General features: G+C 42.3%; 1 protein-coding gene across 1 annotated transcript; it reads right to left on the bottom strand.

Annotated features, from left to right (window-relative positions):
* Positions 1-3,113: 3,113 nt before the first annotated feature.
* On the bottom strand, positions 3,114-24,270 carry LOC122689289 (zinc finger protein 616-like). Its single transcript, XM_043895582.1, has 4 exons — positions 24,232-24,270; positions 19,346-19,421; positions 15,631-15,757; positions 3,114-9,220 (listed from the first exon to the last, which is right to left on the bottom strand). Exons 2-4 carry the CDS (start codon positions 19,379-19,381, stop codon positions 5,127-5,129), a joined length of 4,257 nt encoding a protein of 1,418 aa, XP_043751517.1. The 5' UTR covers positions 19,382-19,421; positions 24,232-24,270; the 3' UTR covers positions 3,114-5,126.
* Positions 24,271-24,306: the final 36 nt, after the last annotated feature.

Genomic DNA, 24,306 nt, shown 5'->3' with positions numbered 1-24,306 from the left:
TGAAAAAATAAATAAATAAATAAAGGAAAAAAAAAAAAAAAGAAATGGATAAAATGTTCTCCAAGACAGCCCGTTTCTCCCCTTCCCGTGTTCAAATGAGCCAGTTAGCAATGTTTAATAGTAATATAAATTAAGGGTTGTCAATATATTAAGCTGAAAATATATTAAGACTACATAAAGGAAAATAAAAGTATTAGTGAATGCCAAAAAAAAAAAAAAAGAAAGAAATTCACTTCGCGCTGAGACCTCTGCTCGCCACTCTCTGCTTCCGGGTGTGTAACGCTGTGCGCACGCGCAGTGAAAAGGCGGAGCTTCCTGGAGGCGGGGCCGAGCGGAACCCAGCGGTCAGGGGCGAGTGACTGAGAGAAGTCAGGCCTGCGTAGGGACAATGGGAGGGTGAGGCGGCCGGGGCCTCACTGCTGAAGGTGGCTGCAGTCAGGGAATGAAGACAGCCTGCTCCTTGAGAGGAAAGGTATCATAAAAGTCGACAGTGTGTTTTAAAACAAAGGCATCACTTTGCAAACGAAGGTCCCTAATGTCAAAGCTATTGTTTTTCCAGTAGCAGGTAGAGATGTGAGAGTTGGCCCATAAACAAAGTTGACCAAAGAATTGCTTTTGGATTGTGGTAATAGAGAATCTTGACAGTCCCTTGGACTGCGAGTTCAGTCCTGGGTGTTCATTGGAAGGACTGATGTTGAAGCTGAAACTCCCAATACTCGCCACCTGATGCGAAGAGCTGACTCATTTGAAAAGACCCTGATGCTGGGAAAGATTGAGGGCAGGAGAAGAAGGGGACGACAAAGGATGAGATGGTTGGATGGCATCACCGACTCATAGACATGAGTTTGGGTAAACTCCGGGAGTTGGTGATGTAAAGGGAGGCCTTGCGTGCTGCGGTTCATGGGGTCACAAGGAGTCGGACACAACTGAGCGATTGAACTGAACTGTTGGATCATTGTAAAAGCAAGAGAGTTCCAGAAAAATATTTACTTCTGCTTTACTGACTATGCCAAAGCCTTTGATTGTGTGGATCACAATAAACTGTGGGAAATTCTGAAAGAGATAGGAATACCAGACCACCTGACCTGCCTCTTCAGAAATCTGTATGCAGGCCAGGAAGCAACAGTTAGAACTGGACATGGAACACCAGACTGGTTTCAAATAGGGAAAGGAGTATGTGAAGACTGTATATTGTCACCCTGCTTACTTAACTACATGACTACATCATGAGAAATTCTGGGGTGGATGAAGCACAAGCTGGAATCAAGATTGCTGGGAGCTGCTGCTGCAGCTAAGTCACTTCAGTCGTGTGCGACTGTGTGAACCCACAGACGGCAGCCCACCAGGCCCCCCCGTCCCTGGGATTCTCCAGGCAAGAACACTGTAATGGGTAGGCATTCCTTCTCCAATGCATGAAAGTGAAAAGTGAAAGTGAAGTCACTCAGTCGTGTCCAACTCTTTGAGACCCCATAGACTGCAGCCTAACAGGCTCCTCCGTCCATGGTATTTTCCAGGCAAGAGTACTGTAGCGCATTGCCATTGCCTCCTCCAATTGCCAGGAGAAATATCAATAATCTCAGATATGCAGATGATAGCAGCCTTATGTCAGAAAGCGAAGAACTAAAGAGGCTTTTGATGAAAGTGAAAGAGGAGTGGAAAAGTTGGCTTAAACTCAACGTTCAGAAAACTAAGATCATGGCATCTGGTCCCATCACTTCAGTGCAAACAGGTGGAGAAACATTGCAAACAGTGACAAACTTTATATTCCTGGTCTCCAAAATCACTGCAGATGGTGACTGCAGCCATGAAATTAATAGACACTTGCTTCCTGGAAGAAAAGTTATGACTAACCTAAACAGCATTATTAAAAAGCAGAGACGTTTCTTTGCCAACAAAGATCCGCCTAGTCAAAGCTATGGTTTTTCCAGTAGTCATGTATGGATGTAAGATTTGGACTATAAAGAACACTGAGCACCCAAGAATGATGCTTTGAACTGTGGTGTTGAAGAAAACTCGAGAGAGTCCCTTGGAATGCAAGGAGATCCAAAGAGTCCATCCTAAAGAAAACCAGACCTGAATATTCATTGGAAGGATTGATGCTGATTCTGAAAGTCCAATACTGTGGCCACCTGATGAGAAGAACGGACTCATTTGAAGAGACTCTGATGCTGGGAACAATTGAAGGCAGGAGGAGAGGATGTCAGAGGATGAGATGGTTGGATGGCACCACCGACTTGATGGCCATGAGTTTGACAAGCTCCAAGAGTTGGTGATGGACAGGGAAGCCTGGCATGCTGCAGTCCATGGGATCACAAAGAGTCGGACACAACTGAGCGACTAAACGGAACAGCTTGGAAGTGTACCTTGATTCAACTAGAAAGTTTCAGCAGTTAACAAACATTCTCATAAGACTTCAACGTATGGATTCATCTGTCTCAATATTCAAACCAAACTTTGGGTGTGGTTCCACCTTCTTTCAGTGACTGCAAAGTAACAAGAACCAACATGTTGGGAACTGAATATAGGAAATTTCTAGTTTATCAAACCATAAAAATTCCCATCATATAGTGTGGATTGTAAACGATTTCCGGGTCTTCCCTGGTGCTCAGTGGTAAGGAATCCGCCTGCCAAGGAGGAGACATGGGACAGATCCCTGGTCTGGGGAATTCCTACATGCTTTGTAGATATCCCATGAGCCACAACTACATGACCAATAACAAGTGAATAATAAAAAATAATTTATTTCAGAATGCTCCCAGCTCAAAAAGAGCTATCACTTTTAACCTTATTTCCCAAGTTTTTTATTTCCTAATTTTTGCAGTTATTATTCCTATTTTCAGTTCATGTAAATTAGGCACATGCTACTAGTTTCATTTCGGCACAAGAGGACTCAGGAAATATAACTGCACCGTTATGTACAGTGTGGAAAGAATAACTCAAGTGCAAATTATTAGCATATAATCCCAAAATTATCTATTGCTTGATTTCATCATGAAAAGAAATTCTACGTTCTTTCAACCTTGAGAGCCTTTGGTGCATTGCTAGTTTCTGTTATTAAGTACTGAGGTGGCGAAAACTCTGTTGTTGAAAGAAACATGATCCATTCAGGGTTATGGGGGAAATTATACAAATTTTATTAGAGCACAAGACTTACGGTACATTCTGCAGAAAACAACGGTACAACAGAAATGGCAGCAATCAATGATGAAACAGATACACACGCATACTTTTCTGGTTCTTTTGACTCAAGTTTCTTCACAATAGCTTTCCACAAACATTGTATTAGTGTGGTTTATCTCCAGCATATATGTTCTTAGATACCTAAAGAGTGAGCAGTAATTGTCACAACTGCCATAATATTTGCATGTCTAAGTATAAAGTATTTGGTGAACACTGAGATAACAGGGAGTACCTAAAAGCCTTGTGACATATTCTACACTGGTAAGGTTCTCTCTAGTATGGATGATCTGATGGATGGTGAGTTGTGATCCCAAGTTAAGGTTTACATACTCATGTCACTTGTGAGCTTTCTCTCCAAAATGACTTCTTTACTGAAGCCTGACTTCAGATTGTTCCCTAAAAACCCTGACACATTTATTATTACAATGATACAGTTTTTATCTAGTGTGAATATTCTCAAGAAGCTTAAGGTGTAAACAAAAACCCTGGCCACACTGATAACATTTGGAAGGTCTCTCAAGTTTGCGTCACCTGATGTCTTTAGGCCTGAATGGCACCTGAAGGAATAATGAATTTTCCTGATGAAGGGAATGATCTGCCTGTTATTGAAATCCTGGCCACAGAAATTATGATTTCCTCCACTGGAGGGACTGATTGTGCTCTGAATGTATGGATTCTTGCCAGTAGGTATTTTCTCATGTTTTGTAAAAAAAAAAAATGAACACCTTCCAAAAGACTTACCACATGCACTATGTGGGTAAGATTTCAATTCACATTAATTACCTGAGGATCAATTAGGTCTGAATATAGAATCAAAGCTTTACCATATCTACCACATTCATGCAGTTTTCCTCCAGTCTGACTTTTCTGAAGGCCCAAAACTTCATATACTTTCTTCACTCACTACATTTAGAAGTTTTCACTGCACTGACTCTCAGATGATCTGCAAAGTCATTCCGTGTGACTGCAGGCTTCGTCGTAAAAATCCCATTTATGTGGCTTCCCTCCTGTATGAACTGCCAAATGGTCAGTTACAGCTGAAAGTGAACTACAAACTTTGCCATATTCATTTTTATGCTTTCTATACAGTATGAATTCTGATGAATTATAAGGCCTGAACTCAGATTAGGGGCTTTGCCATACTCATTGCAGTTGCACTAAAATGCTTCTCACAATTGACCCATTTTTAACAGTTTTCTCCACTATGAATTATCTGATGCTTCTTATGATGGTCATTTCAAGTAAACCACTGGCCACATACATCACATTTCTATGCATTCTTTCCTGTATGAATTGCCTGATGGTGAGTTAAGACTGGCTGTGCACTAAAACTTTTGTCACCATTGTTTCACTTGTAAGTTTTCTCTCCAACATGAATTCTCTGATGAACTGTAAGGTTTGCATTTAGATTACAAGCCTTGACATTGAGATCACATTCATGTGTTTTCTCTCCAGTATGAATTCTCTGATGAACTCCAAGTTGTGCACATCAAGTAAAGCATCAGCCACACACAACATATTTATACGGTTTCTCTCCAGTATGAATTTTGGATAAACTGCAAGCTTACCAATATAACTAAAGGCCTTGCCAGACAACACATTCATATGCTTTCTCTCCAGTATGAATACTCCGATGAATTGCAAGGTTTTCAGTTTGGCTAAAGGTCTTGCCACATACATAACATTTATATGGTTTCTCTCAAATATGAGTTCTCTAATGAACTGCAAAGTAACAGCTGAAATTGAAGACTTTGCCACATAAATGCATTTCTATGCTTTCTCTCCTGTATGAACTGCCTGATGGAGAGATAAGCATGACTGTGCACTAAAAGCTCTGTCACCATTGTTAATTTGTAACATTTCTCTGCAGTATAAATTCTTTGATGAAATGCAAGGGTTGATTTGAAACTAAAGACCTTGCCACATGCATCACATTTATATGCTTTCTATCCAGTATGAATTTTCTGATGAGATGTAAGGCTTCCTTTTACTCTAAAGGCCTTGCCACATACATCACATTTGTATGGTTTCTCGTTGGAATGAATTTTCTGATGGTATGTGAGGCTTCCATTTAAACTAAAGGCCTTGCCACATACATCACATTTATACGGTTTCTCTCCAGTATGAATTTTCCGATGAGTTGTAAGGCTTCCGTTTATAGTAAAGGCCTTACCACATACATCACATTTATACGGTTTCTCTCCAGTATGAATTTTCTGATGCGATGTAAGGGTTCCGTTTACTCTAAAGGCCTTGCCACATACATCGCATTTATATGGTTTCTCTCCAGTATGAATTTTCTGATGAGTTCTAAGGCTTCCGTTTACACTAAAGGCCTTGCCACATACATCACATTTATATGGTTTCTCTCGGCAATGAATTTTCCGATGAGATGTAAGGCTGCCATTTACTCTAAAGGCCTTGCCACATACATCACATTTATATGGTTTCTCTCCAGTATGAACCCTCTGATGAACTGTGAGTTGTGTGCTTCGAGTATAACCACGGCCACATACATCACATTTATACGGTTTCTCTCCAGTATGGAGGATCTGATGAACTGCATGGCTTTCTTTGCGAGTAAACGCCTGCCCACACACATCACATTTATATGGTTTCTCTCCAGTATGAGTTCTCTGATGAACTGTAAGGTAACACCTGGAACTGAAGACTTTGCCACATAAAGTACATTTACGTGCTTTTTCATCTGTATGAACTACTTCATGTATTTTTAAGGACGCCCGAGTAAAAAAACGTTTGTCACAGCTGTTACATTTGAAAGGTTTCACTTCAGTATGAATTCTCCGATGAATTCCAAGTTGTCTGTTTCCGGTAAAGCCACGGCCACATACATCACATTTATACGAATTCTCTCCAGTATGAATTCTCTGATGAATTACAAGCTTTGACTTTCGAATATAGCCACGGCCACATACATCACATTTATATGGTTTCTCTCCAGTATGAAGGATCTGATGAAGCACATGGCTTTCTTTGCGAGTAAAGGCCTTTCCACACACATCACATTTATATGGTTTCTCTCCAGTATGAACTCTCTGATGAATTTCAAGTTGTGATTTTCGAGTATAGCCACGACCACATACATCACATTTATATGGTTTCTCTCCAGTATGAAGGATCTGATGAAGTGCATGGCTTTCTTTTCGAGTAAAGGCCTTTCCACACACATCACATTTATATGGTTTCTCTCCAGTATGAGTTCTTTGATGAACTGCTAAACAACACCTGGAACTGAACATTTTGCCACACAAATTACATTTACATGCTGTCTCATCTGATTGAACTGCCTGATGTTTATTTAATGATGATAGTGCAAAAAAAAGTTTGCCACAGCTATTACACTTGTAAGATTTCACCTCAGTATGAATTCTCCGATGAGTTCTAAGTTGTTTCTTTCCAGTAAATTCACAGCCACATACATCACATTTATATGGCTTCTCTCCGGTATGAACTTTCTGATGAATTCCAAGTTGTGACTTTCGAGTATAGCCACAGCCACACACAATACATTTATATGGTTTCTCTCCAATATGAATTCTCTGATGAACTGCTAAGTAACACCTGGAACTGAACATTTTGCCACACAAATTACATTTACATGCTTTCTCATCTATTTGAACTGCCTGATGTTTACTTAAGGATGACAGTGCAAAAAAACGTTTACCACAGTTGTTACACTTGTAAGATTTCACTTCAGTATGAATTCTCCGATGAGTTCTAAGTTGTCTCTTTCCAGTAAAACCAGAGCCACAAACATCACATTTATAAGGATTCTCTCCAGCATGTATTCTCTGATGAATTACAAGTTGTGACTTTCGAGGATAGCCATGGCCACATAAATCACATTTATATGGTTTCTCTCCAGTATGAGTTCTCTGATGAACTGTTAAGTAACACCTAGAACTGAACATTTTGCCACACAAATTACATTTACATGCTTTCTCATCTGTTGGAACTGCCTGATGTTTATTTAAGGATGACAGTGCAAAAAATCTTTTGCCACAGCTGTTACATTTGTAAGATTTCACTTCAGTATGAATTCTCCGATGAGTTCTAAGTTGTCTCTTTCCAGTCAAGTCACAGCCACATACATCACATTTATAAGGGTTCTCTCCAGTATGAACTCTGTGATGAATTACAAGTCGTGACTTTCGAGTATATCCATGGCCACACACATCACATTTATATGGTTTCTCTCCAGTATGAAGAATTTGATGAAGTGAACGGCTTTGTTTGCGAGTAAAGGCCTTTCCACACACATCACATTTATATGGTTTTTCTCCAGTATGAGTTCTCTGATGAACTGCTAAATAACACCTGGAACTGAACACTTTGCCACACAAATTACATTTACATGCTTTCTCACCTGTTTGAATTGTTTGATGTTTATTTAAGGAAAACAGTGCAAAAAAACATTTGCCACAATTGTTACATTTGTAAGATTTCACTTCAGTATGAATTCTCCGATGAATTCTAAGTTGTCTCTTTCCAGTAAAGCCACAGCCACATACATCACATTTATAAGGATTCTCTCCAGTATGAATTCTCTGATGAATTACAAGTTGTGACTTTCGAGGATAGCCATGGCCACACACATCACATTGATATGGTTTCTCTCCAGTATGAAGTCTCCAATGAATTGCAAGTTGTGTGCTTCGAGTATAGCCACGGCCACATACATCACATTTATATGGTTTCTCTCCAGTATGAAGGATCTTATGAAGTGCATGGCTTTCTTTGCGAGTAAAGGCCTGTCCACACAGATCACATTTATATGGTTTTTCTCCAGTATGAAGGATCTGATGAAGTGCATGGCTTTCTTTGCGAGTAAAAGCCTTTCCACAGACATCACATTTATATGGCTTCTCTCCAGTATGAACTCTCTGATGAATTTCAAGTTGTGACTTTCGAATATAGCCACGGCCACAGACATCACACTTAAATGGTTTCTCTCCAGTATGAAGGATCTGATGAAGTGCACATCCTTCCTTGCGAGAAAAGGCCTTTCCACACACATCACATGTATATGGCTTCTCTCCAGTATGAACTCTCCGATGAATTCTAAGTTGTGACTTTCGAATATAGCCACGGCCACATACATCACAATTATATGGTTTCTCTCCAGTATGAAGGATCTGATGAAGTGCACAGCTTTCTTTTCGAGTAAAGGCCTTTCCACACACATCACATGTATATGGCTTCTCTCCAGTATGAGTTCTCCCATGATTTTGAAGGTGTGTCTTGTGCTTAAAGGAGTGGCCACATACATCACATTTATATGGTCTCTCTCCAGTATGTACTCTCAGATGAATTTGAAGGGCTGTGTTCTGTTTAAAGCTGTGGCTACATACATCACATTTATACAGTTTCTCTCCAGTATGATTTCTCCGATGAACTGCAAGGCTCTCATTATCATTAAAGGCCTTGCCATGTATGTCAGCTTTATATAGTTTTCTTCCTGTAAGGATTCTTTGATGTCTAGTGAGTTCTGAGTGCTGAAGAAAGGTTATGCTACACTCAGGAGTTTTGTAAGATTTTTTCTTGTGTCCTTCCTGGTCTAGGGCCTGTTCTGAGGGACGCATAACAGCACTCTCATGTTTATGGCAAATGCCTTTGTGGACACTATGAGTTCTCTGAGGTGGCAAACCTGAGGGGCTACTGTTAATATTAGTCACAATTTGACTACATTCAAAAATCGTCCCTTCAGACTGAAGCATCTGCAATTCTTCATGAAAGCTTGATCTGAGTCTTTCAACAGGCTTATCTCCTGCATCATTTCTACTCTGATGATCTTTTCCAGTGAGATTTTTGTTATGGGATATAGATATTTCGTTGTCACTTCTTTCATCATCTGTCCACAGACTCTCAAAACCATGCACAGTATCCTCTATCTTCCAGAGGAAAAAATCTTTGGTTTCATGGGTTTCAGTTCCTCCAAACATCACTCTTTGCAGAATTTCTCCTTTTCCACTGTTTCCTTTTGCTTGTAATTTCTTGGTCATATGTATATGAGATACATCTACAAGATATAAACCATAGGTATCCTATTAATTAAAATTCATAAATAAATTCTTTCATATTGAACACATGATATTATACCAAAAGTCATACCCATTCTGAACAGAACGAAGAATCTTCCCGATGATGAACTTAGAAATATAAGGAACATTTACAAAGAACTAGAACTCGTTAAAAAAAAAAAAAGTGATCACACATAATTCAAATTAATTTTAGCATAGCCAAGTTTCAAAGATGCAATCAGGAAAATATTCATTTTATGCAAACTCATGTCAAGTCATAAAAGAAAAGGTATTTTCCCACCATGACCTCAAAGCTCATTCTACTTGGCAGTAAACACACTTCTGTCTCATAAGTGAGGAGAAAAAACACTAAAAATCCATGGACGGGGAGATTGGCAGGTTACACTCCATGAGATCACAAAGAGTCAGACAGGACTCAGAGGGACTGAGCAGCAAGGATCAAAAAGGCAATACCCTGTAGTGGTAAATAATCCAAAGGAAGCATTCTAACAAATATTGTAAAACATAAATGGCAGTTGACAACTGTTCAACAAGCACTGCATAGTGAAAATAAAGAATCTGTTAAAACAGCTCCAGCACCCACCCCCTCACTCCCCATCACAGGGCTTATGAGATCTTACTTCCCTGACCATGGAATAAACCCAGGATCACTGCAGTGAAAGAGCTGAATCCTGTCCACTGGACTGTCAGGGAATTCCCTAAAATAATTTTAAAAAGAAAAGAAAGAACACTTTTCTAAATACCTCCTATAAATCTATAAGCAAACAGACGTATAGACATTTTATAACAAGAAGTGGTTCATGTCAGTTATACTGTGTAAAACATAAAGACTGTCATCTTTAAATCACAAAGAATTAATAAATGAAACATTCTCTATACTTAAGTAACAGCCATTCAATATAGCAATTGCCTATCTATACAGAATCCTTAACTTACTCGGTTCATGAGCTCCAAAATACAAGTAAAAGAGCAAGCTTTGGGGACTTCCTTATGGCTTAGAGGCAAAGAATCCACTATAAAAAAGGAATATTATTTGAAAACTTATTAACTAGAGTCAGAGACAAACTCTTGGGAAGGAAATATAAACTAACAATATACACTACGTAATGCAGACAAAGGGACATGTCACAATAACCATGACATGAAGTAAATATACATTTTATGCAAAAGTAACCTTTGAGACAAATTTCTTGATGGTCCAGTGGATAGCATTACGTGCTTACACTGTAGGGTTACAGATTCCATCCCTGAATGGAGAACTACAATCGCATCTGCCACATTGTTCAGGAAAAAAAAAAAAGTAACTTCTGACTTTTCCAGCAAAACAGTCAAAATTATATGACACCTAAGAGCATGAATTAACTCAATTTTTAAAATAAAGGTAGTGGATTCACAGGGTTCATGTACACAACCCCATGGTATATGAAAGGAATGAGCAAGCAGGACTGAAACCCAGACCTACAGATTCATACATGTTCTTAACCACCAGGGCCCACTTGGGCAGAGCAGATTACAAAAGGTTACAACAAACTCTAGGAGTTTAAAAAGATACGGTCAAGTAAGACACATGAACTGATCTGCGTAACTAACAGCCTTACTCAGCCATCTCACCTATGAATGGTTTCTGAGGTACCACACCCCCATATCAATTCAGGTCGTGTCCTGCAAATATGCTTCAGTGGATGAGCATGGGTCATTTTGTACAGTATGAGCAAGGAGGGAACATGCAGCCTGATTCATATATGCATCACGTGCAAGACTGGGGATCCAAGAGAGGACCTCAACGTCCACTGTCCTTACAGGTTTCCTGAGTTACAATCATAGAAGATCCAAACCACATTCCTATTACACACAGCCCTGAAGGTTGTGGTAAAAGCAGTAACAACAGGAATAGCTGAGGGCTCTGAACAGGAAGACAGGTTAAGGGCAGCTCTGTGTAGGATCTGAGACACCAAATGCAATCGAAGAGCTGACAATCTTTCCCCTTCTTCCAGTGAGGTGTCCCAAGTGCAGCAAATAGGAAGAGAACCAGGCTGGCTCCAAGGATTATGGCTCTGGAGGTGTTACTGTTGCTCTACATGGACCAAAAAGTGGACATCCCATGGACTCCAGCACAGAAGGGGGACAAAGAGGAAACAGGTCCCTTTGAAACACCTCATTACATGCTCCCCAAAGTGAAGCAACAACATTAACAGGAGTCAAATGACACACTGCTAAAGATCATATAAAAACTACACTTTGGGACTTTTTTCCTTGGAATCCAATTTCCATAAACCTCTCATTCCTTTTTTTTCCCCCTTAATAAATCAGACCTAATTTCTTTCTCCCTAATAAAATATAATTTTCATGTAGGATTCAGACAATTTTCACATGGGCTACAGATTGAATATCTACAATCAGTCTCCTTGTCTCTGCATTTGCTGAGATAAGAGATAGCTAGCCTCCAGCTGAGGAATCTATAGGAATCTGTAACAAAAACAGGGTAAATAGCCAGTCTTTGTCTCTTACCTCAAGGGAATAATCATGGCAAGGACAAAGAAAGCAAAAAACCCTGTCTATTAAGGGAGACACTACACATGTGCAGAAAGGTTAGTTGAGGTCAAGTCAGAGGATAATTCCAGGCTATAATGACTCTTGCTCCTCCCAGAAGCCTTCACTTCGAGACTCATCTTGGCTAGGGTATGCGTCCGCACCCCAGGTGAGAGTGCTGAGACAAATTAACCAGAGGGGACAAAAGAAAGTGACTGGCCCAAGGGGACACGAAGACCTGGAAAACTGTACCTTTTTGAAGAATTGACACTTTCCAAAGGTGGGGCTCTCTCTCTGAGCTAGCCCATGCACCTTTCTGCATGTATGTTTCCTTTCAATAAACTTTTTCCTTTACTCTTTATTTTGTGCCTCTTCATCTGAATTCATTCTTGACTAGGCAGTCAAGATTAGGGACCTTAACCCTATCTGTTTGCTGCTGTGGTCCAATGGTCAGGACTCTTGGTCTGGGAAACAAAGACATTGCTTCCAGCTTCCGCTCACTTCCACTCACTGCTATAAGCATCTAAACTCAATTTCACTTCTCATACCTTTTTTACTGAGAACACCCATCTTACTTTCCTTAAGCAACCATGAACTGTGCTTTCTATTAGCATTTTCTAGATTGGTGAACAAAAATACCAGTGATAACTTCTAAAAATATTTGCTTTCTTATAGACAGCATCTCAGGATACTCATCAATAGTCCTAAATCTCTCAGTGTAATACAATAGAAGTATTACACAATGTAGATGACTGAAGACATGTCTTAATTAGATGAGCAAACATTAATACTAGATATTTAATACTGAATATTTCTCAGTTCACGTGAACCTGATTTGTATGCACTTACTGTTTTAAAAAAAATTTTATTTGTTATTTTTGGCTTCAACAGATCATTGTCGCTGATCCATCTTTCTCTCCTTGTGTTGAATGGGGACTATTCTCTAGTTGTGGTGTATGAGCTTCTCATTGTAGTTACTTCTCTTGTGGACCACAAGCGCTAGAGCACGGGTGGTTCAGTGGTGGTGCTGCACAGGCTTAGTTGCTCTGCAGCATGTGCAGTCTTCCCAGACCAGGGATCGAACCCATCTTCTGCACTGGCAGGCGGATGCTTTACCACTAAGCCACCAATGGTAAGTCAAGTGCTTACTTTCTTTTAAAGCCAATTGAGTAAGAGCTCATTTACAAATAAACCTCAGCAACATTATCCAAAATCAAAGACACACACTGAGACATGCATAAATCCAGACAGATTTAAAATGTCTCTCTGATGCTACTGGAGTTGATTGCAATTGCCTCCTCCAGGGGATCTTCCCTAGCCAGGGACTGAACCCACAACTCCTGCATCTACCACACTGGCAGGCAGCTTCTTTACCACTAGAGTCATCTGGGATCACTGGTAAAGGTTCACTTCAAGCTTTTCTGTAGGCAGGGCTTTTTAAGAAGCTAGCTGTTTTTATTCCATATGCAAAAAGAAATGGTTTGTACTCTCAAAAAAAAAAAAAAAATCATTTTAACCAGTATTCTCCAGACTCTAAAGAATATCACAGCAATCCCTGTGTCAAAAACATTATCCTCCCTTTCTATAGTCACAGTTTTATATCTAAAATACAGATCAAATAGTTCTCAAATTGACTGTGATAACAGGGGCACATGGATGATGAAAATCTTGGATTGTCCCTCTGGGTAGATGGGGGTCTTCACTTTATCAGAAGAATCTGAAGGGATAAAGAAATTTGCCAGAGTGGGGACAGCAGTGGAGGAAGCTGCCCCCCAACCCACCACCGAGAGACAGGGGAAGTTAGCTTCATCAGGGGACTAGCTGATGGAGAGGGAGACAGAGCGGTTGAGAGGGGTTAAAGGCCACAACAGGACAAAGATAACAGAGACACAAAGGGCAGTGGCAGACACTGTTAGAGCTGTGGGCCAGCTCAACGGAGAGCCCACTTAAAAAGTGAGGAGCTAATCAGCTGAAATATAATTTGACATTGTATATATAGACAATCATCCTCACTAATTGCACAATTCTGTTTCCAGGTGCAACTTCTTTTCAGACAATTTTAATTTACGTTTATGTACCACATGTTACTTCCCTGGTGGCTCAGCTGGTAAAGAATCCTCCTGCAATGAAGGGGACACCTAGGTTCAATCCCTGGGTTGGGAAGATCCCCTGAAGGGAAAGGTTAACCACTCCAGTATTCTGGCCTGCAGAATTCCATGGACTCTATATTCCATGGGGTTGCAAAGAATCCAACAGGACTGAGTGAGTTTCCCTTTCATTTTATGTACCTCATGGTAGGAGAGAGAAGGATTCAGATAGGATCCAGCAGGACACATTCTTATCCTTTCTCAATGGGTGAGAGTCACAAACATTCAGTAACTTCTAAAGGTACAGCCCTCTTTAATTTAAGGTTCCAATTCTCACACCATCCAGTGAAGACGTCCCATGTATCAGCTAACTAGTAGAAAGGCGAGTCTTCACATAAGGGAATAAAAACTTCATCAACCTTAACCTCTTTCTTCTTACAGAGTGGCATTTTGTCTCACAAATACTGCTCACAGGGCCAATTAAAGTTTTGTAAAAGTTGTCACTTTTGTCTCAGGTTCAAAGATTTCTTAACAAAATTAGAGATTTGTTCTGTAAATAAATAATACAAATACTTATTATAGAATTATTGAGCTGACTTTCAATATGCTAACAATAAAAGCAAAGAGAAGTTGAAACAGCAGAAGATACATCACCAAATTGGGTTCTGACCAACTCAAACAGCACTGCGAAGTCCCAGGACACAGCCCATCTGGAGACCGAGTGGGGAAAAGGTCCCAGGCAGTGTGTTAGGGTCTTGGGTGAGACTTCAAAGAAGGCAGTTTGGGGTTCCCCTTTAAATCCCAGGACGCTATCTGTTATCATCAGCAATCTGTGAGCAAATAGCACATCTGTTTTTCTGTTAATGCTATTTGTGCTAAAAAACCTATAATGTTGCTAAGCCTGGGGCTGAGTAGGCCAGGGCCCCTCCAAGGGCTCGACAACCTCAAGATGTGTCCCTTATCTTATCTCTGGTGCTGCAAGCCTTGCACTCACAGCAAGCAGTCATGGCACTCACAGTCAGGGCAGTGTCCAGGCAGGTTAGAAGCAAACTCAGAGGCCTGCTTTAGAGAGGACCTAGACCCTGTGCCTCCTGCATTGCCAGGTGTAGAATCCCGTCTCTTTTGTCATCCAAGAAGTGATGGACATTTTGAACAGACAGAAAAATATTCACAAATTAATTTACTATGTGCGTCCTTCTGAATGCACAGGAAACAGTATAATATACAGTATAATATGCAGATACCTGGGCTTCCCCGGGGCTCAAAGGTAAAGTATCCACCTGCCACCCAGGAGACATGGGTTTGACCCCTGCGGGGGAAGATCCCCCTGCACGAGGGCATGGGAACCTACTCCAGTACTCCTGCCGGGAGAATCCCATGGACAGAGGAGCCAGGAGGGCTACAGTCACTGGATCGCAAAGAGTCAGGCACGATTGTAGCAACTGAGCACACAGGCATGCATGCATAGCTCCTTTCCAAGAACTACTGAACCAAGAACACAGGTGTAAAAAACAGGGAATTGGATATTTCAAAGTTCGAAATCAGCTTTATAAATACTCAAGCTGTGGAAAAACTTGTGTATCACACAGTGCGCAGATCACCTGAAGAAAGGACAAGCTTAAACTCCTGATGCCAATCACAAAGTTTTTTCAAGTCTGAATCAACAAGGCTATGAACTTAGTCAAGCACAACAGGGGCTCCCAAGAGACACAGAGGGAAAATGCAGAGATACCCCAAACCAGATTCCAACTTCACAGGGAAGTGATCCTCACCCACAGACAGCAGGTTCCTGTAGGTCTCCTCCATCACATCCCAGTACAAGGCCCTCTGAGCAGGGTCGAGGCATTCCCACTCCTCTGGAGTGAACTTGATGTCCACATCCTCGATGGTCAACTGTGTCTGAAATGAAAGCACATTTCACTAACAGGTGCTGAGGAGGATTCTTATTTTCATATGAAATGAGAAGAGGTGAGAGGGGTAAGGATCAATTCAGGTAATGTAATATTCTGATAGATCCATTAAAAGCTATTTGGAACAAACTGTGGGTCTCTAATTTCCAAGCTGTTTCATAAGACGATGATGTCTTCCAATCAATATGAATTTGTCACTTGTGTGGACAACACATGAAGAATATACAAATAAAATTCATACAGTGAGTAGTCTATGCAGAAGTGTTACACTGTACACACGGAAGGACAATCACTATCTAGATGAGTTACAGCAAGAGACTGCTGTCTTCAGAGACGACAAAGTCCACAGCGGCTTTAAAAGAACACACACTGTGATGATTATGACATCACACAGGTGTTTCAGCACTTCAGACACACTAAGCATTACTCTTAAGACTTTACACAGATGAACCTATCATCAACATGACAGTATGTTAGAGAAAGATCTGTGTCCATCTGACTGGGGAGAAAACTGTCATTCTAAGAACTCGTGCAGATCAAACAGTTAAGAAATGAGGCAACAGCACCTGAGGTCAGGTGGTTGGAAGTGACAACTAAACCTAAGGAACCAACGAGTTAAGTACCAGAGCAGAAAAGTGCATCCAGAGAGTTCCGTGAGAATACCTGAAATAAGTTCAAGAAAGCTGAAGTGCAATGGAGCTGTAGAATCCCAGATATTTTGTCAGCCAAGGAAAGATGGACATGATAGATGGAAAGAAAAATATTCACAGATTAATTTACTATCTACCTCCTTCTGAATGCACAGGGAACACTATAATATGCAGTATCATAAGTAGGTATCTGGGTTGCCCTGAGGCTCAGCAGTAAAGAATCCACCTGCAATGTAGGGGACATGGTGTTGACATCTCTGGGGGGAAGATCCCCCTGGAGGAGGGCATGGCAACCCATTCCCGTATTCTTGCCTGGAGAATTCCAGGGACAGAGGAGCCTGAAGGGCTATGGCCCACTGGGTTGCAAAGAGTCGGATACGACTATAGGATAAATGGTCACCTAATAGGGTTACCCGCTCTTCCCTCCAACCACACAATGTCAATACTCTAACTACTATTTCCATCATTCACGTGATGAGGTAGAAAAAAACTTAAGGGAATGGAAAACACTTAAGATACAATTTCAACTGCTACAAAGCATAACACATGTTTATGAGATGATGTTCTGTAATAAAAGCATGGAATTACAGATCCATGCACTCACCCATGCACACGGAAACACACAATTGGTTGAAACAAGGAAGAATTGTGTTTATTTTTTTCTTTCAATCAAAATTTACTGAGCATCAAGTCTGGGTCCCAAGCTGGGAATACAGCAGTGAACATAATGGAGCTTATGGTCTAGCAGCCAGCCACCCAATTACACCCATAATTTTAACATTACAACTGCAATATGTGCTCTGAAACAGGCCTGATGCTACAAGATTTATTGGAAAGTCTTGACCTACATCAAGAAATCAAACAAGGTCTCCACGAAGAAGAAACACTTGGATTGGCAAGGTGGAAAATGGAAGAGTGTTGCAAGCAAAGAGAACAGCCTGAGTGCTGGCTCTGAGGCAGGAAGATATTTAGTGAACAGAAAACCAGCCAGTCTGACTGGGACACAGGGAACAAAGAGGGGTGATGCCAGGTAGAGATTGCTTTCTACAAGGTCTTCAGATTTAGGACTTTATTCCAAAAGTACCTGGAAGTCACTGAAGAATCTGCAGGAGGTCAATCAGAGGTTTAGATTTGTTTTTCAGAGCTCACTCTGCTGTGTGTGGAGGTTGTTGTTGCTTAGTCACTCAGTCGTGTCAGATCTTTGCAACCTCATGGTTTCCCACCATGCTCCTCTGTTCACGGGATTTTCAGGCAAGAATACTGGAGTGAGTGGCCATTTCCTACTTCAAGGAGACGCCTTTTGACACATTCTGGGATGATACTCCCATTTTCTTTTATTCATATGTATTTCATAATCTTTGGGACATTAAAAATGAATCAATTGTACTTCAGTAATTTGTCCACATTCTAATTTTTTAAAAGTTAATTATTTTGGTTTTCCTGGGCCTTTGTTGCTGTGAGGAGGCTTTCTGTATTTGCAGCTACAGTGCACAGGCTTCTTATTGCAGTGGCTTCTCTTGTATTGGAGCACAGGGTCTAAAGTGCGTGGGTTTCAATAGTTATGGCTCCCAGGCTCCGGAGCTCACGCTCAGTAGTTGTGGTGCATGGGCTTAGTTGCTCTGAGGCATCTTCCTGGACCTGGGATGGGAGCTGTGCACTGTACACTGGCAGGCACATTGTTATCCACTGTACCACCAGGGAAATCCTCAACATTATCTTATATTAGTTAAAAAAAATGAAAAACAAGCAGAAAATAATATACAGAAGATTTATTCTAATCAGTATAAAAATACCTGTATTTACAAATAATATAAGGGCTTCCCTGGTGGCTCAGTGGTAAAGAATCCACTGGCCAGTGCAAGAGACCCAGGTTTGCTATCTGGACCAGTAAGATCCCACATGCCAAGGGGCAACTAAGCCCCTGAGCCTCAATTTCTAAGCCAGAGCTCTAGAGTCCAGTAGGTGAAACTACTGAAGCCAGCGTACTCTAGAGCCTGTGCTGCAAGATGAGAGAAGCCACCACAATGAGAAGCCCACACACCACTTCTAGAGAGTGGTCACCACTCGCCAGAACTAGGTAAAAGCCACTGAAGCAATGAAGAGCCAGTACAGCAGAAAAGTATATTTAAATATAATAATATGATATTATCATTAATGATATGCATGTAGTTATTAACAAAATCCAAAGTTTATCTTTTTATTCCATGAGCAAATATTGCCATCAAGATTAGGAAAGTTGGGGGAATTCCCTGTCGGTCCAGGGTTTAAGATCTCCAAGTTCCACCACAGGGTTTCAGGTTCAATGCCTCCTCAAGGAACTAAGACCCTGCAAGCTGCATCATGCAGCCAAAAAGGAAGAATAAATAATCAGCAAACTATATTTCATAGTTTAAATTAGATGCTGTAATGAAACACTCTCTATCCCTGAGGTCTGTTTCTGAACTTTCCATTTCACTCCCAAACACTTAAAATTTTCAAGGAGGTCCTAATTTAGTTTTAAATGTACTATAAAAAGTCAGGACTGATTCCCTCTCATTGGCTTCTTTTCCAGATTCCAGTACGTACTGTTCATGTTAATAAATACCTCACATCTACGTGCAGCCTCTTTACCGCAGTTGACAGAGAGCAGACAGAGCATCCAGATGGGCCCTAAGCAATCCCTGCTGCCCAACAGCACTGAGACCCCGTTTGCAACCCATGGGTGAGAAGCTCTGCCCAGGACGGTGTCCAGGGGAGCCTCCTCACAAAGGCCAGGTCACCAGGTCACGGGATCTAAGTGGAGACGACAGATGCTGAGGGAAGGTTCTGGGTGAGTGCACATGTATAGGAGTCAGAGAGGATACTCCAGAGTCAGACACGATTAGCAAGTCCAGAGAAGGGCATTTCAGGAAGGGCACACTGAGAATCCACTGAGAATATGACCTTACCTGAGAAAGAGCCATGCCTGACTTGTTTTCTCTCATCTTCCTCCTCTTCTGGGCTTCACCCTCAGGTAAAGTGAATCTTCAAGGCATATCAAAAATATGGAAAACATGGTGTTCAGTGCTTAGAGTCAACACACCCCCTTCCCGAGCCCCAACCCCGCACAAAGGGAAGCCCTCACCATGAGCCCACTGTCTCAGGAGGGACTCAGGACAGGCAACTCCCGCACAGAGTCCAACACGGGGGTTTCCCACACTTTCCCTCGGATCACATTCCTCGCCTCGTGAAGCCTCATGCACACAGCAGCAGGGGGCACCTCTGCTCACCCCACAATCCCCCTCAGGTCACACAGCATGCCCTGGTCCAGCCCCACTCAGAGCAGAGCGCCCTCCCCTCCCCCAGGGCCTGATCTCAGTCTCAGAAGTGGAGGCTAAGAGCCCTGGTGCTCAATGCAGGATCCAAATCGGAATCATCTGCGGCCTGTGCACATTCCTGGGGCGACGCCCCCACATGAGATCCTGAGGAGCATGTATGATGGGGGAGGGGTACAAAACATGCCCTGGCAAAATGCCTCATGATCTCATGTGAAGCCTGTGTTGAACACCACTCAAGAAGTCAAGTCCAGCCTACCTCCCACTTTCTTCTTTTCCAGCTTTACGGACGTAGAACGGCCTATCAAGGTGTTGTGTATACATTCCATGCACGTTGTGTCCATGTGACACATGTGTACACTGTGAAATATTTATCATCAACCACTAACCAGCACATCCATCATCTCCAAATTCCCATGGTTTGTGTGTGGTGACAACACCGACGCTTTATTCTCCTGTCAAATTTCCAGTAACACAGGATTAACTAGTCAGCATGTTGCACATATCTCCCCAGGATGTACTCATTTTACAACTCAAATCTGTACCTTTTGACCAACATCTCCCCATCTTCTCCACCTCCGAGCCCCAGATAACCACCATCCCACTGTCTGGTACTAGTGGTTTTCACTTTTTCACATTCCACATAATGGAAGCACATATTGTATCAGTCTTTCCCTGTCTGTCTTGATTCACTTAGCACAATGCTTTCTACATTCATCCAATTGACCCAAGTGACATAAACCGCCATTTCTATGGGTGCACAATATGTCATTATATGTGTGTGTGTTCGCTTGGGTGTATGTTACTGACCTAGAACCTGGGCTCTTTAATCAACAGCATTAGTTAAGAGATCAAAGGAGAAATTCAGGGAAGGCTTTATTTTGACTCCTGCTGCAGTAAGGTGGAGCTAGAATAAGAAGTATATGACCAACCGACAGTCCTAGTGCCCATCCCACAGTCTTAGTCCTCACCCCGAGGGTAAGATGCTGAAAGCATCCTGGGAGGAACAGGAACACAGTGCACCCTCCATGAAGAGAAAACAGAAACCACTCCAAATAATTAAAGGAGAAGGGCATCTTTGATGAGGGTGATACAGAGGCAGTAAACGTGGCTAACTTGACAGCAAATATCAGAAGAAAAAGCGGAGATCTCGCTGGCCTAGAGGTGAAGGAACAGAAAGAGTGAGAGCCACGGTCACAATTTAATTACCAAAGGTAGGAGAAAAACCTAAGATCTGAGACAGAGAAGGTTTTGCTGTTTATGAACAAGGACTAAGTGAATGTGAGCAGGACAGACTGACCAAGAGAATGGGGTCGACTCCCAGGATGAGGCTGGAGACCCTGGCAGTGACCTGAGGATGACAAAGGGCTGTGGAGCCACCTGAGGAGTCAGCATGCTGCCCAGAGGACATGGGGAAGCCAGCGGAGGTGGGAGGCCTCCCTGCAGATTGACCCTTATTCATAGAAGACGGCTCATGACTGTCTCTCTGACTCTGAGCCTATGTTCCCGCCTCCATCCTACAGTTGTCCTTTGAATTCTGGAAAACTGGGATTCATTTCAAATTCTAGTAACAAGTGGGAACTCCCTCCAAGAAAAACTGCCATACACAGTCACACACCCAATTTGGCCAATCATTTCAGGAGTCACTTTTGCTCAGCTTCTGGACCTGAAGAAGCATCATCAGATCAACTCATAGCTCACTAGTTACTGGATCACATAAAAGAGAGGAAAATGGACCATCATACTAACTGCTTAAATTAGGTCTTGATTCAATAAAAAAGATCACTGACATCCTTACTAAGTACTCATCAAAATAGTTTACAACTATTTACTAGTTACCAAAAAATGTTTCCAAGATATAACACAAAGAGAAGACAGGAAATGGGCTTCAAATAAATGTGAAACAAACCTAAGTTAATCAGCTTATTAAAACTTTTTTCATTGAAAAACTCTGATGCAAAGTGGAAAAAAATAAAAATCAATTGATAATATAGCATATTTCCAAAAGAATAACATGAACTAATTTCAGGAGACCACCAAATCTTTTCAGATGTCAATAGTTGTTTACAAGAAAGTAGATATTGAAATGAACTAATCTTTATCCCAAGCTAAAAAAAGAATTAAATGTAAACAAAGGAGAAAGCAAAAAGGAAAACCATCACTAAGAACATGTTTAAAGTTCCTTGAAAAGGTACCAAGTAGTAACAGTCTGTCAATTCTTTAACCACTTCTCCTCTCCCACAACCTCTACTGCACACCAGGAAAAGGGAAGTGGGTGACCCACCTCTGAGAGTCAAGTCACTGCCTTACCCCCAAATTCAACAGACTCTGCACATGGATGCTACCTTTCAATACAAATAATTACAACCACCACAAGCCTTACAGACAGAAGTACTGCAATTCTCATCCTTTGTATAATTTAAAGGAGCAAGATTTAAATTTATTAGACTGTAAAGCAAAAATCAATGTATCACATCTTAATTCTTTATCTAATGGATTCAGCACTCTTCTGGATCTAGTCCCCACCACCACCTGCACACTACTTGTTTCCACTTCATTGGGTTTATCTGTTTCCCTATTTCTTTCTCTGTCTCCCTTCCTCTTCACCTCTGCTCTCCTGCTGTGCCTGTCCTCCTGTCTACTTCTTCCCTGACTCCTATCCTGCCTCTCTCTGCCATCTGTTCCCCATAAAGATGTTTTCTCTCCAACCTCCCTGATAATCCAAAATCTCCATGTATTTCTCCCTTTCTTCCTCCATGTCTGCCCTCCCTTCCTCCCAACTCTCTGGCATCTCCAAGTGCAATGCTTCCTTTCAGCTCACTTTCTTTCTCAGCTCCTCCAATCACTCAGTTCAGTTGCTCAGTCAAGTCAGACTCTGGCATCCCATGGACTGCGGCATGCCAGTCTTCCCTGTCCATCACCAACTCCCGGAGTTTGCTCAAACTCATGTCCATCCAGTCAGTGATGCCGGCCCCTTCTTCTCCCACCTTCAATCTTATCCAGCATCAGTCTTTTCCAATGACGTAGTTCTTCTCATCAGGAACCCAAAGTATTGAACCTTCAGCTTGAGCATCAGCCCTTCCAATGAAAATTCAGGACAGATTTCCATCAGAATTGAGCTGCTTGGTCTCCTTGCAGTCTAAGGGACTCTCGAGAGTCTTCTCCAACACCACAGTTCAAAACCATCAACCCTTTGGCACTCAGCTTTCTTTACGGTCCAACTCTCACATGCACACGTAACTACTGGAAAAACCATAGCTTTGTCTATAGACTTTTGTCGGCAAAGTAATGTCTCCGCTTTTTAATACGCTGTCTAGGTTGGTCATGGTTTTTCTACCAAGGAGCAAGCATCTTTTAATTTAATAGTTGCAGTCACCATCTGCAGTGATTTTGGAGCCCAGGAAAATAGTCTGTGACTGTTTCTGTTCACTAGTAGTACCCTTTCTCTGCCAGCATGATACTGTCTGCAGGTCAAGGATCCAACTCTTGTATCCCCTTTGTCAGCTCTCTGTGTGAACTGTCTCTCCCCTGTCGCCCTCTTTGGGACCGGTGATTCACAGCCCGACTCTCTTGAAGGCTATAGAAGGGGGCGGCAGAGGACGAGATGGTTAGATAGCATCCCTGGACATGAATTTGAGCTGACTCTAGGAGATACAGGGGTCGCAAAGACTCAGACTCAACACCACCACCTCCATATGTTGCTCACCTTTAACTTTCCGGAGACCCTGCTTTTCTCTAAACGTCTCTCCTTGACCCACCGTTACCTTCAAGGCTCTTTCGTGTTGCTATCTCTTCCCAAGTTCCTCACCAATCCTCTTCATTGCCATCGCTTTTCCCTCATGCTATTTTCAATTTGCTATTTCTCCTGACCCTCCTGGCCTCCTATTTGCAGGGATGGCGACTGAATAAGAAGCACCCACCCGCAAGAGCCAAATTCCAGAGTGTGGTATTTGGGACACAGAACCATGGGTGTCACGTGGCTGGGCCAGGCCACCTCCACCCACACGGAGTCGGGATAACGCTCTAAGAAAGGAATGCCTGAAGGACAGAACTACCGGCCTGAGGAGAAGCGACGACTGAGCGGCTGGGAGTCTCAGGAGCGGGGCGGGCTCTCCAGAATCCCAGGACCGGGGAGAGAACTGGGCCTCTCCGGGAGCGGGGGCCGGCGCGGCCTCCAGGGGTCGAGAGCGCGAGCCTGGGGACCGCGGAGCGAATAAACCCACATCGCCCAAGAGAATTTCACGTGGTGAAGGAAGGGCAGAGGGGTCAGTGAACTCAGAAATTGGTTTTCAGCAGCAAAGAGGTGCGAAACGAAGCGTCTCATGGACCAAACGCAGGCATCCGCTTCACAGCGACTTTAAAGCAAAATGGAGGCGCCTCTTCGCCACACAGGAACATCTGAATTTGCTGGGGGTGGTGGGACGGGCGCGAAGATTTCGATTCAGTAGCGACCCTCAACCCACATTACAGAGGAAAGACAACTGAGAGAGGAAGACTTGACTAGAAAAAGAGAAACTCACTTTGCGCTGAGACCTCCGCTCGCCGTTCTCCGCTTCCGGGTGTGTGACGCTGTGCGCACGCGCAGGAAAAAGCGG

Source organism: Cervus elaphus, chromosome 4, assembly GCF_910594005.1.
Source record: "Cervus elaphus chromosome 4, mCerEla1.1, whole genome shotgun sequence".
Lineage (NCBI taxonomy): Eukaryota > Metazoa > Chordata > Mammalia > Artiodactyla > Cervidae > Cervus > Cervus elaphus.
The sequence above is the reverse complement of the archived record's forward strand: the minus strand, read 5'-3'. Positions and strand labels throughout refer to the sequence as shown.

Excerpts from the sequence above, each read along its gene's own strand:
- LOC122689289 (XM_043895582.1), bottom strand. The coding sequence starts at position 19,381 with ATGAGAGAAAACAAGTCAGGCATGGCTCTTTCTCAG. Across the intron at positions 15,758-19,345 it reads CAGGCATGGCTCTTTCTCAG|ACACAGTTGACCATCGAGGA; the intron begins GTAAGGTCATAT and ends CTTTCATTTCAG. Across the intron at positions 9,221-15,630 it reads CAGGAACCTGCTGTCTGTGG|ATGTATCTCATATACATATG; the intron begins GTGAGGATCACT and ends TATATCTTGTAG.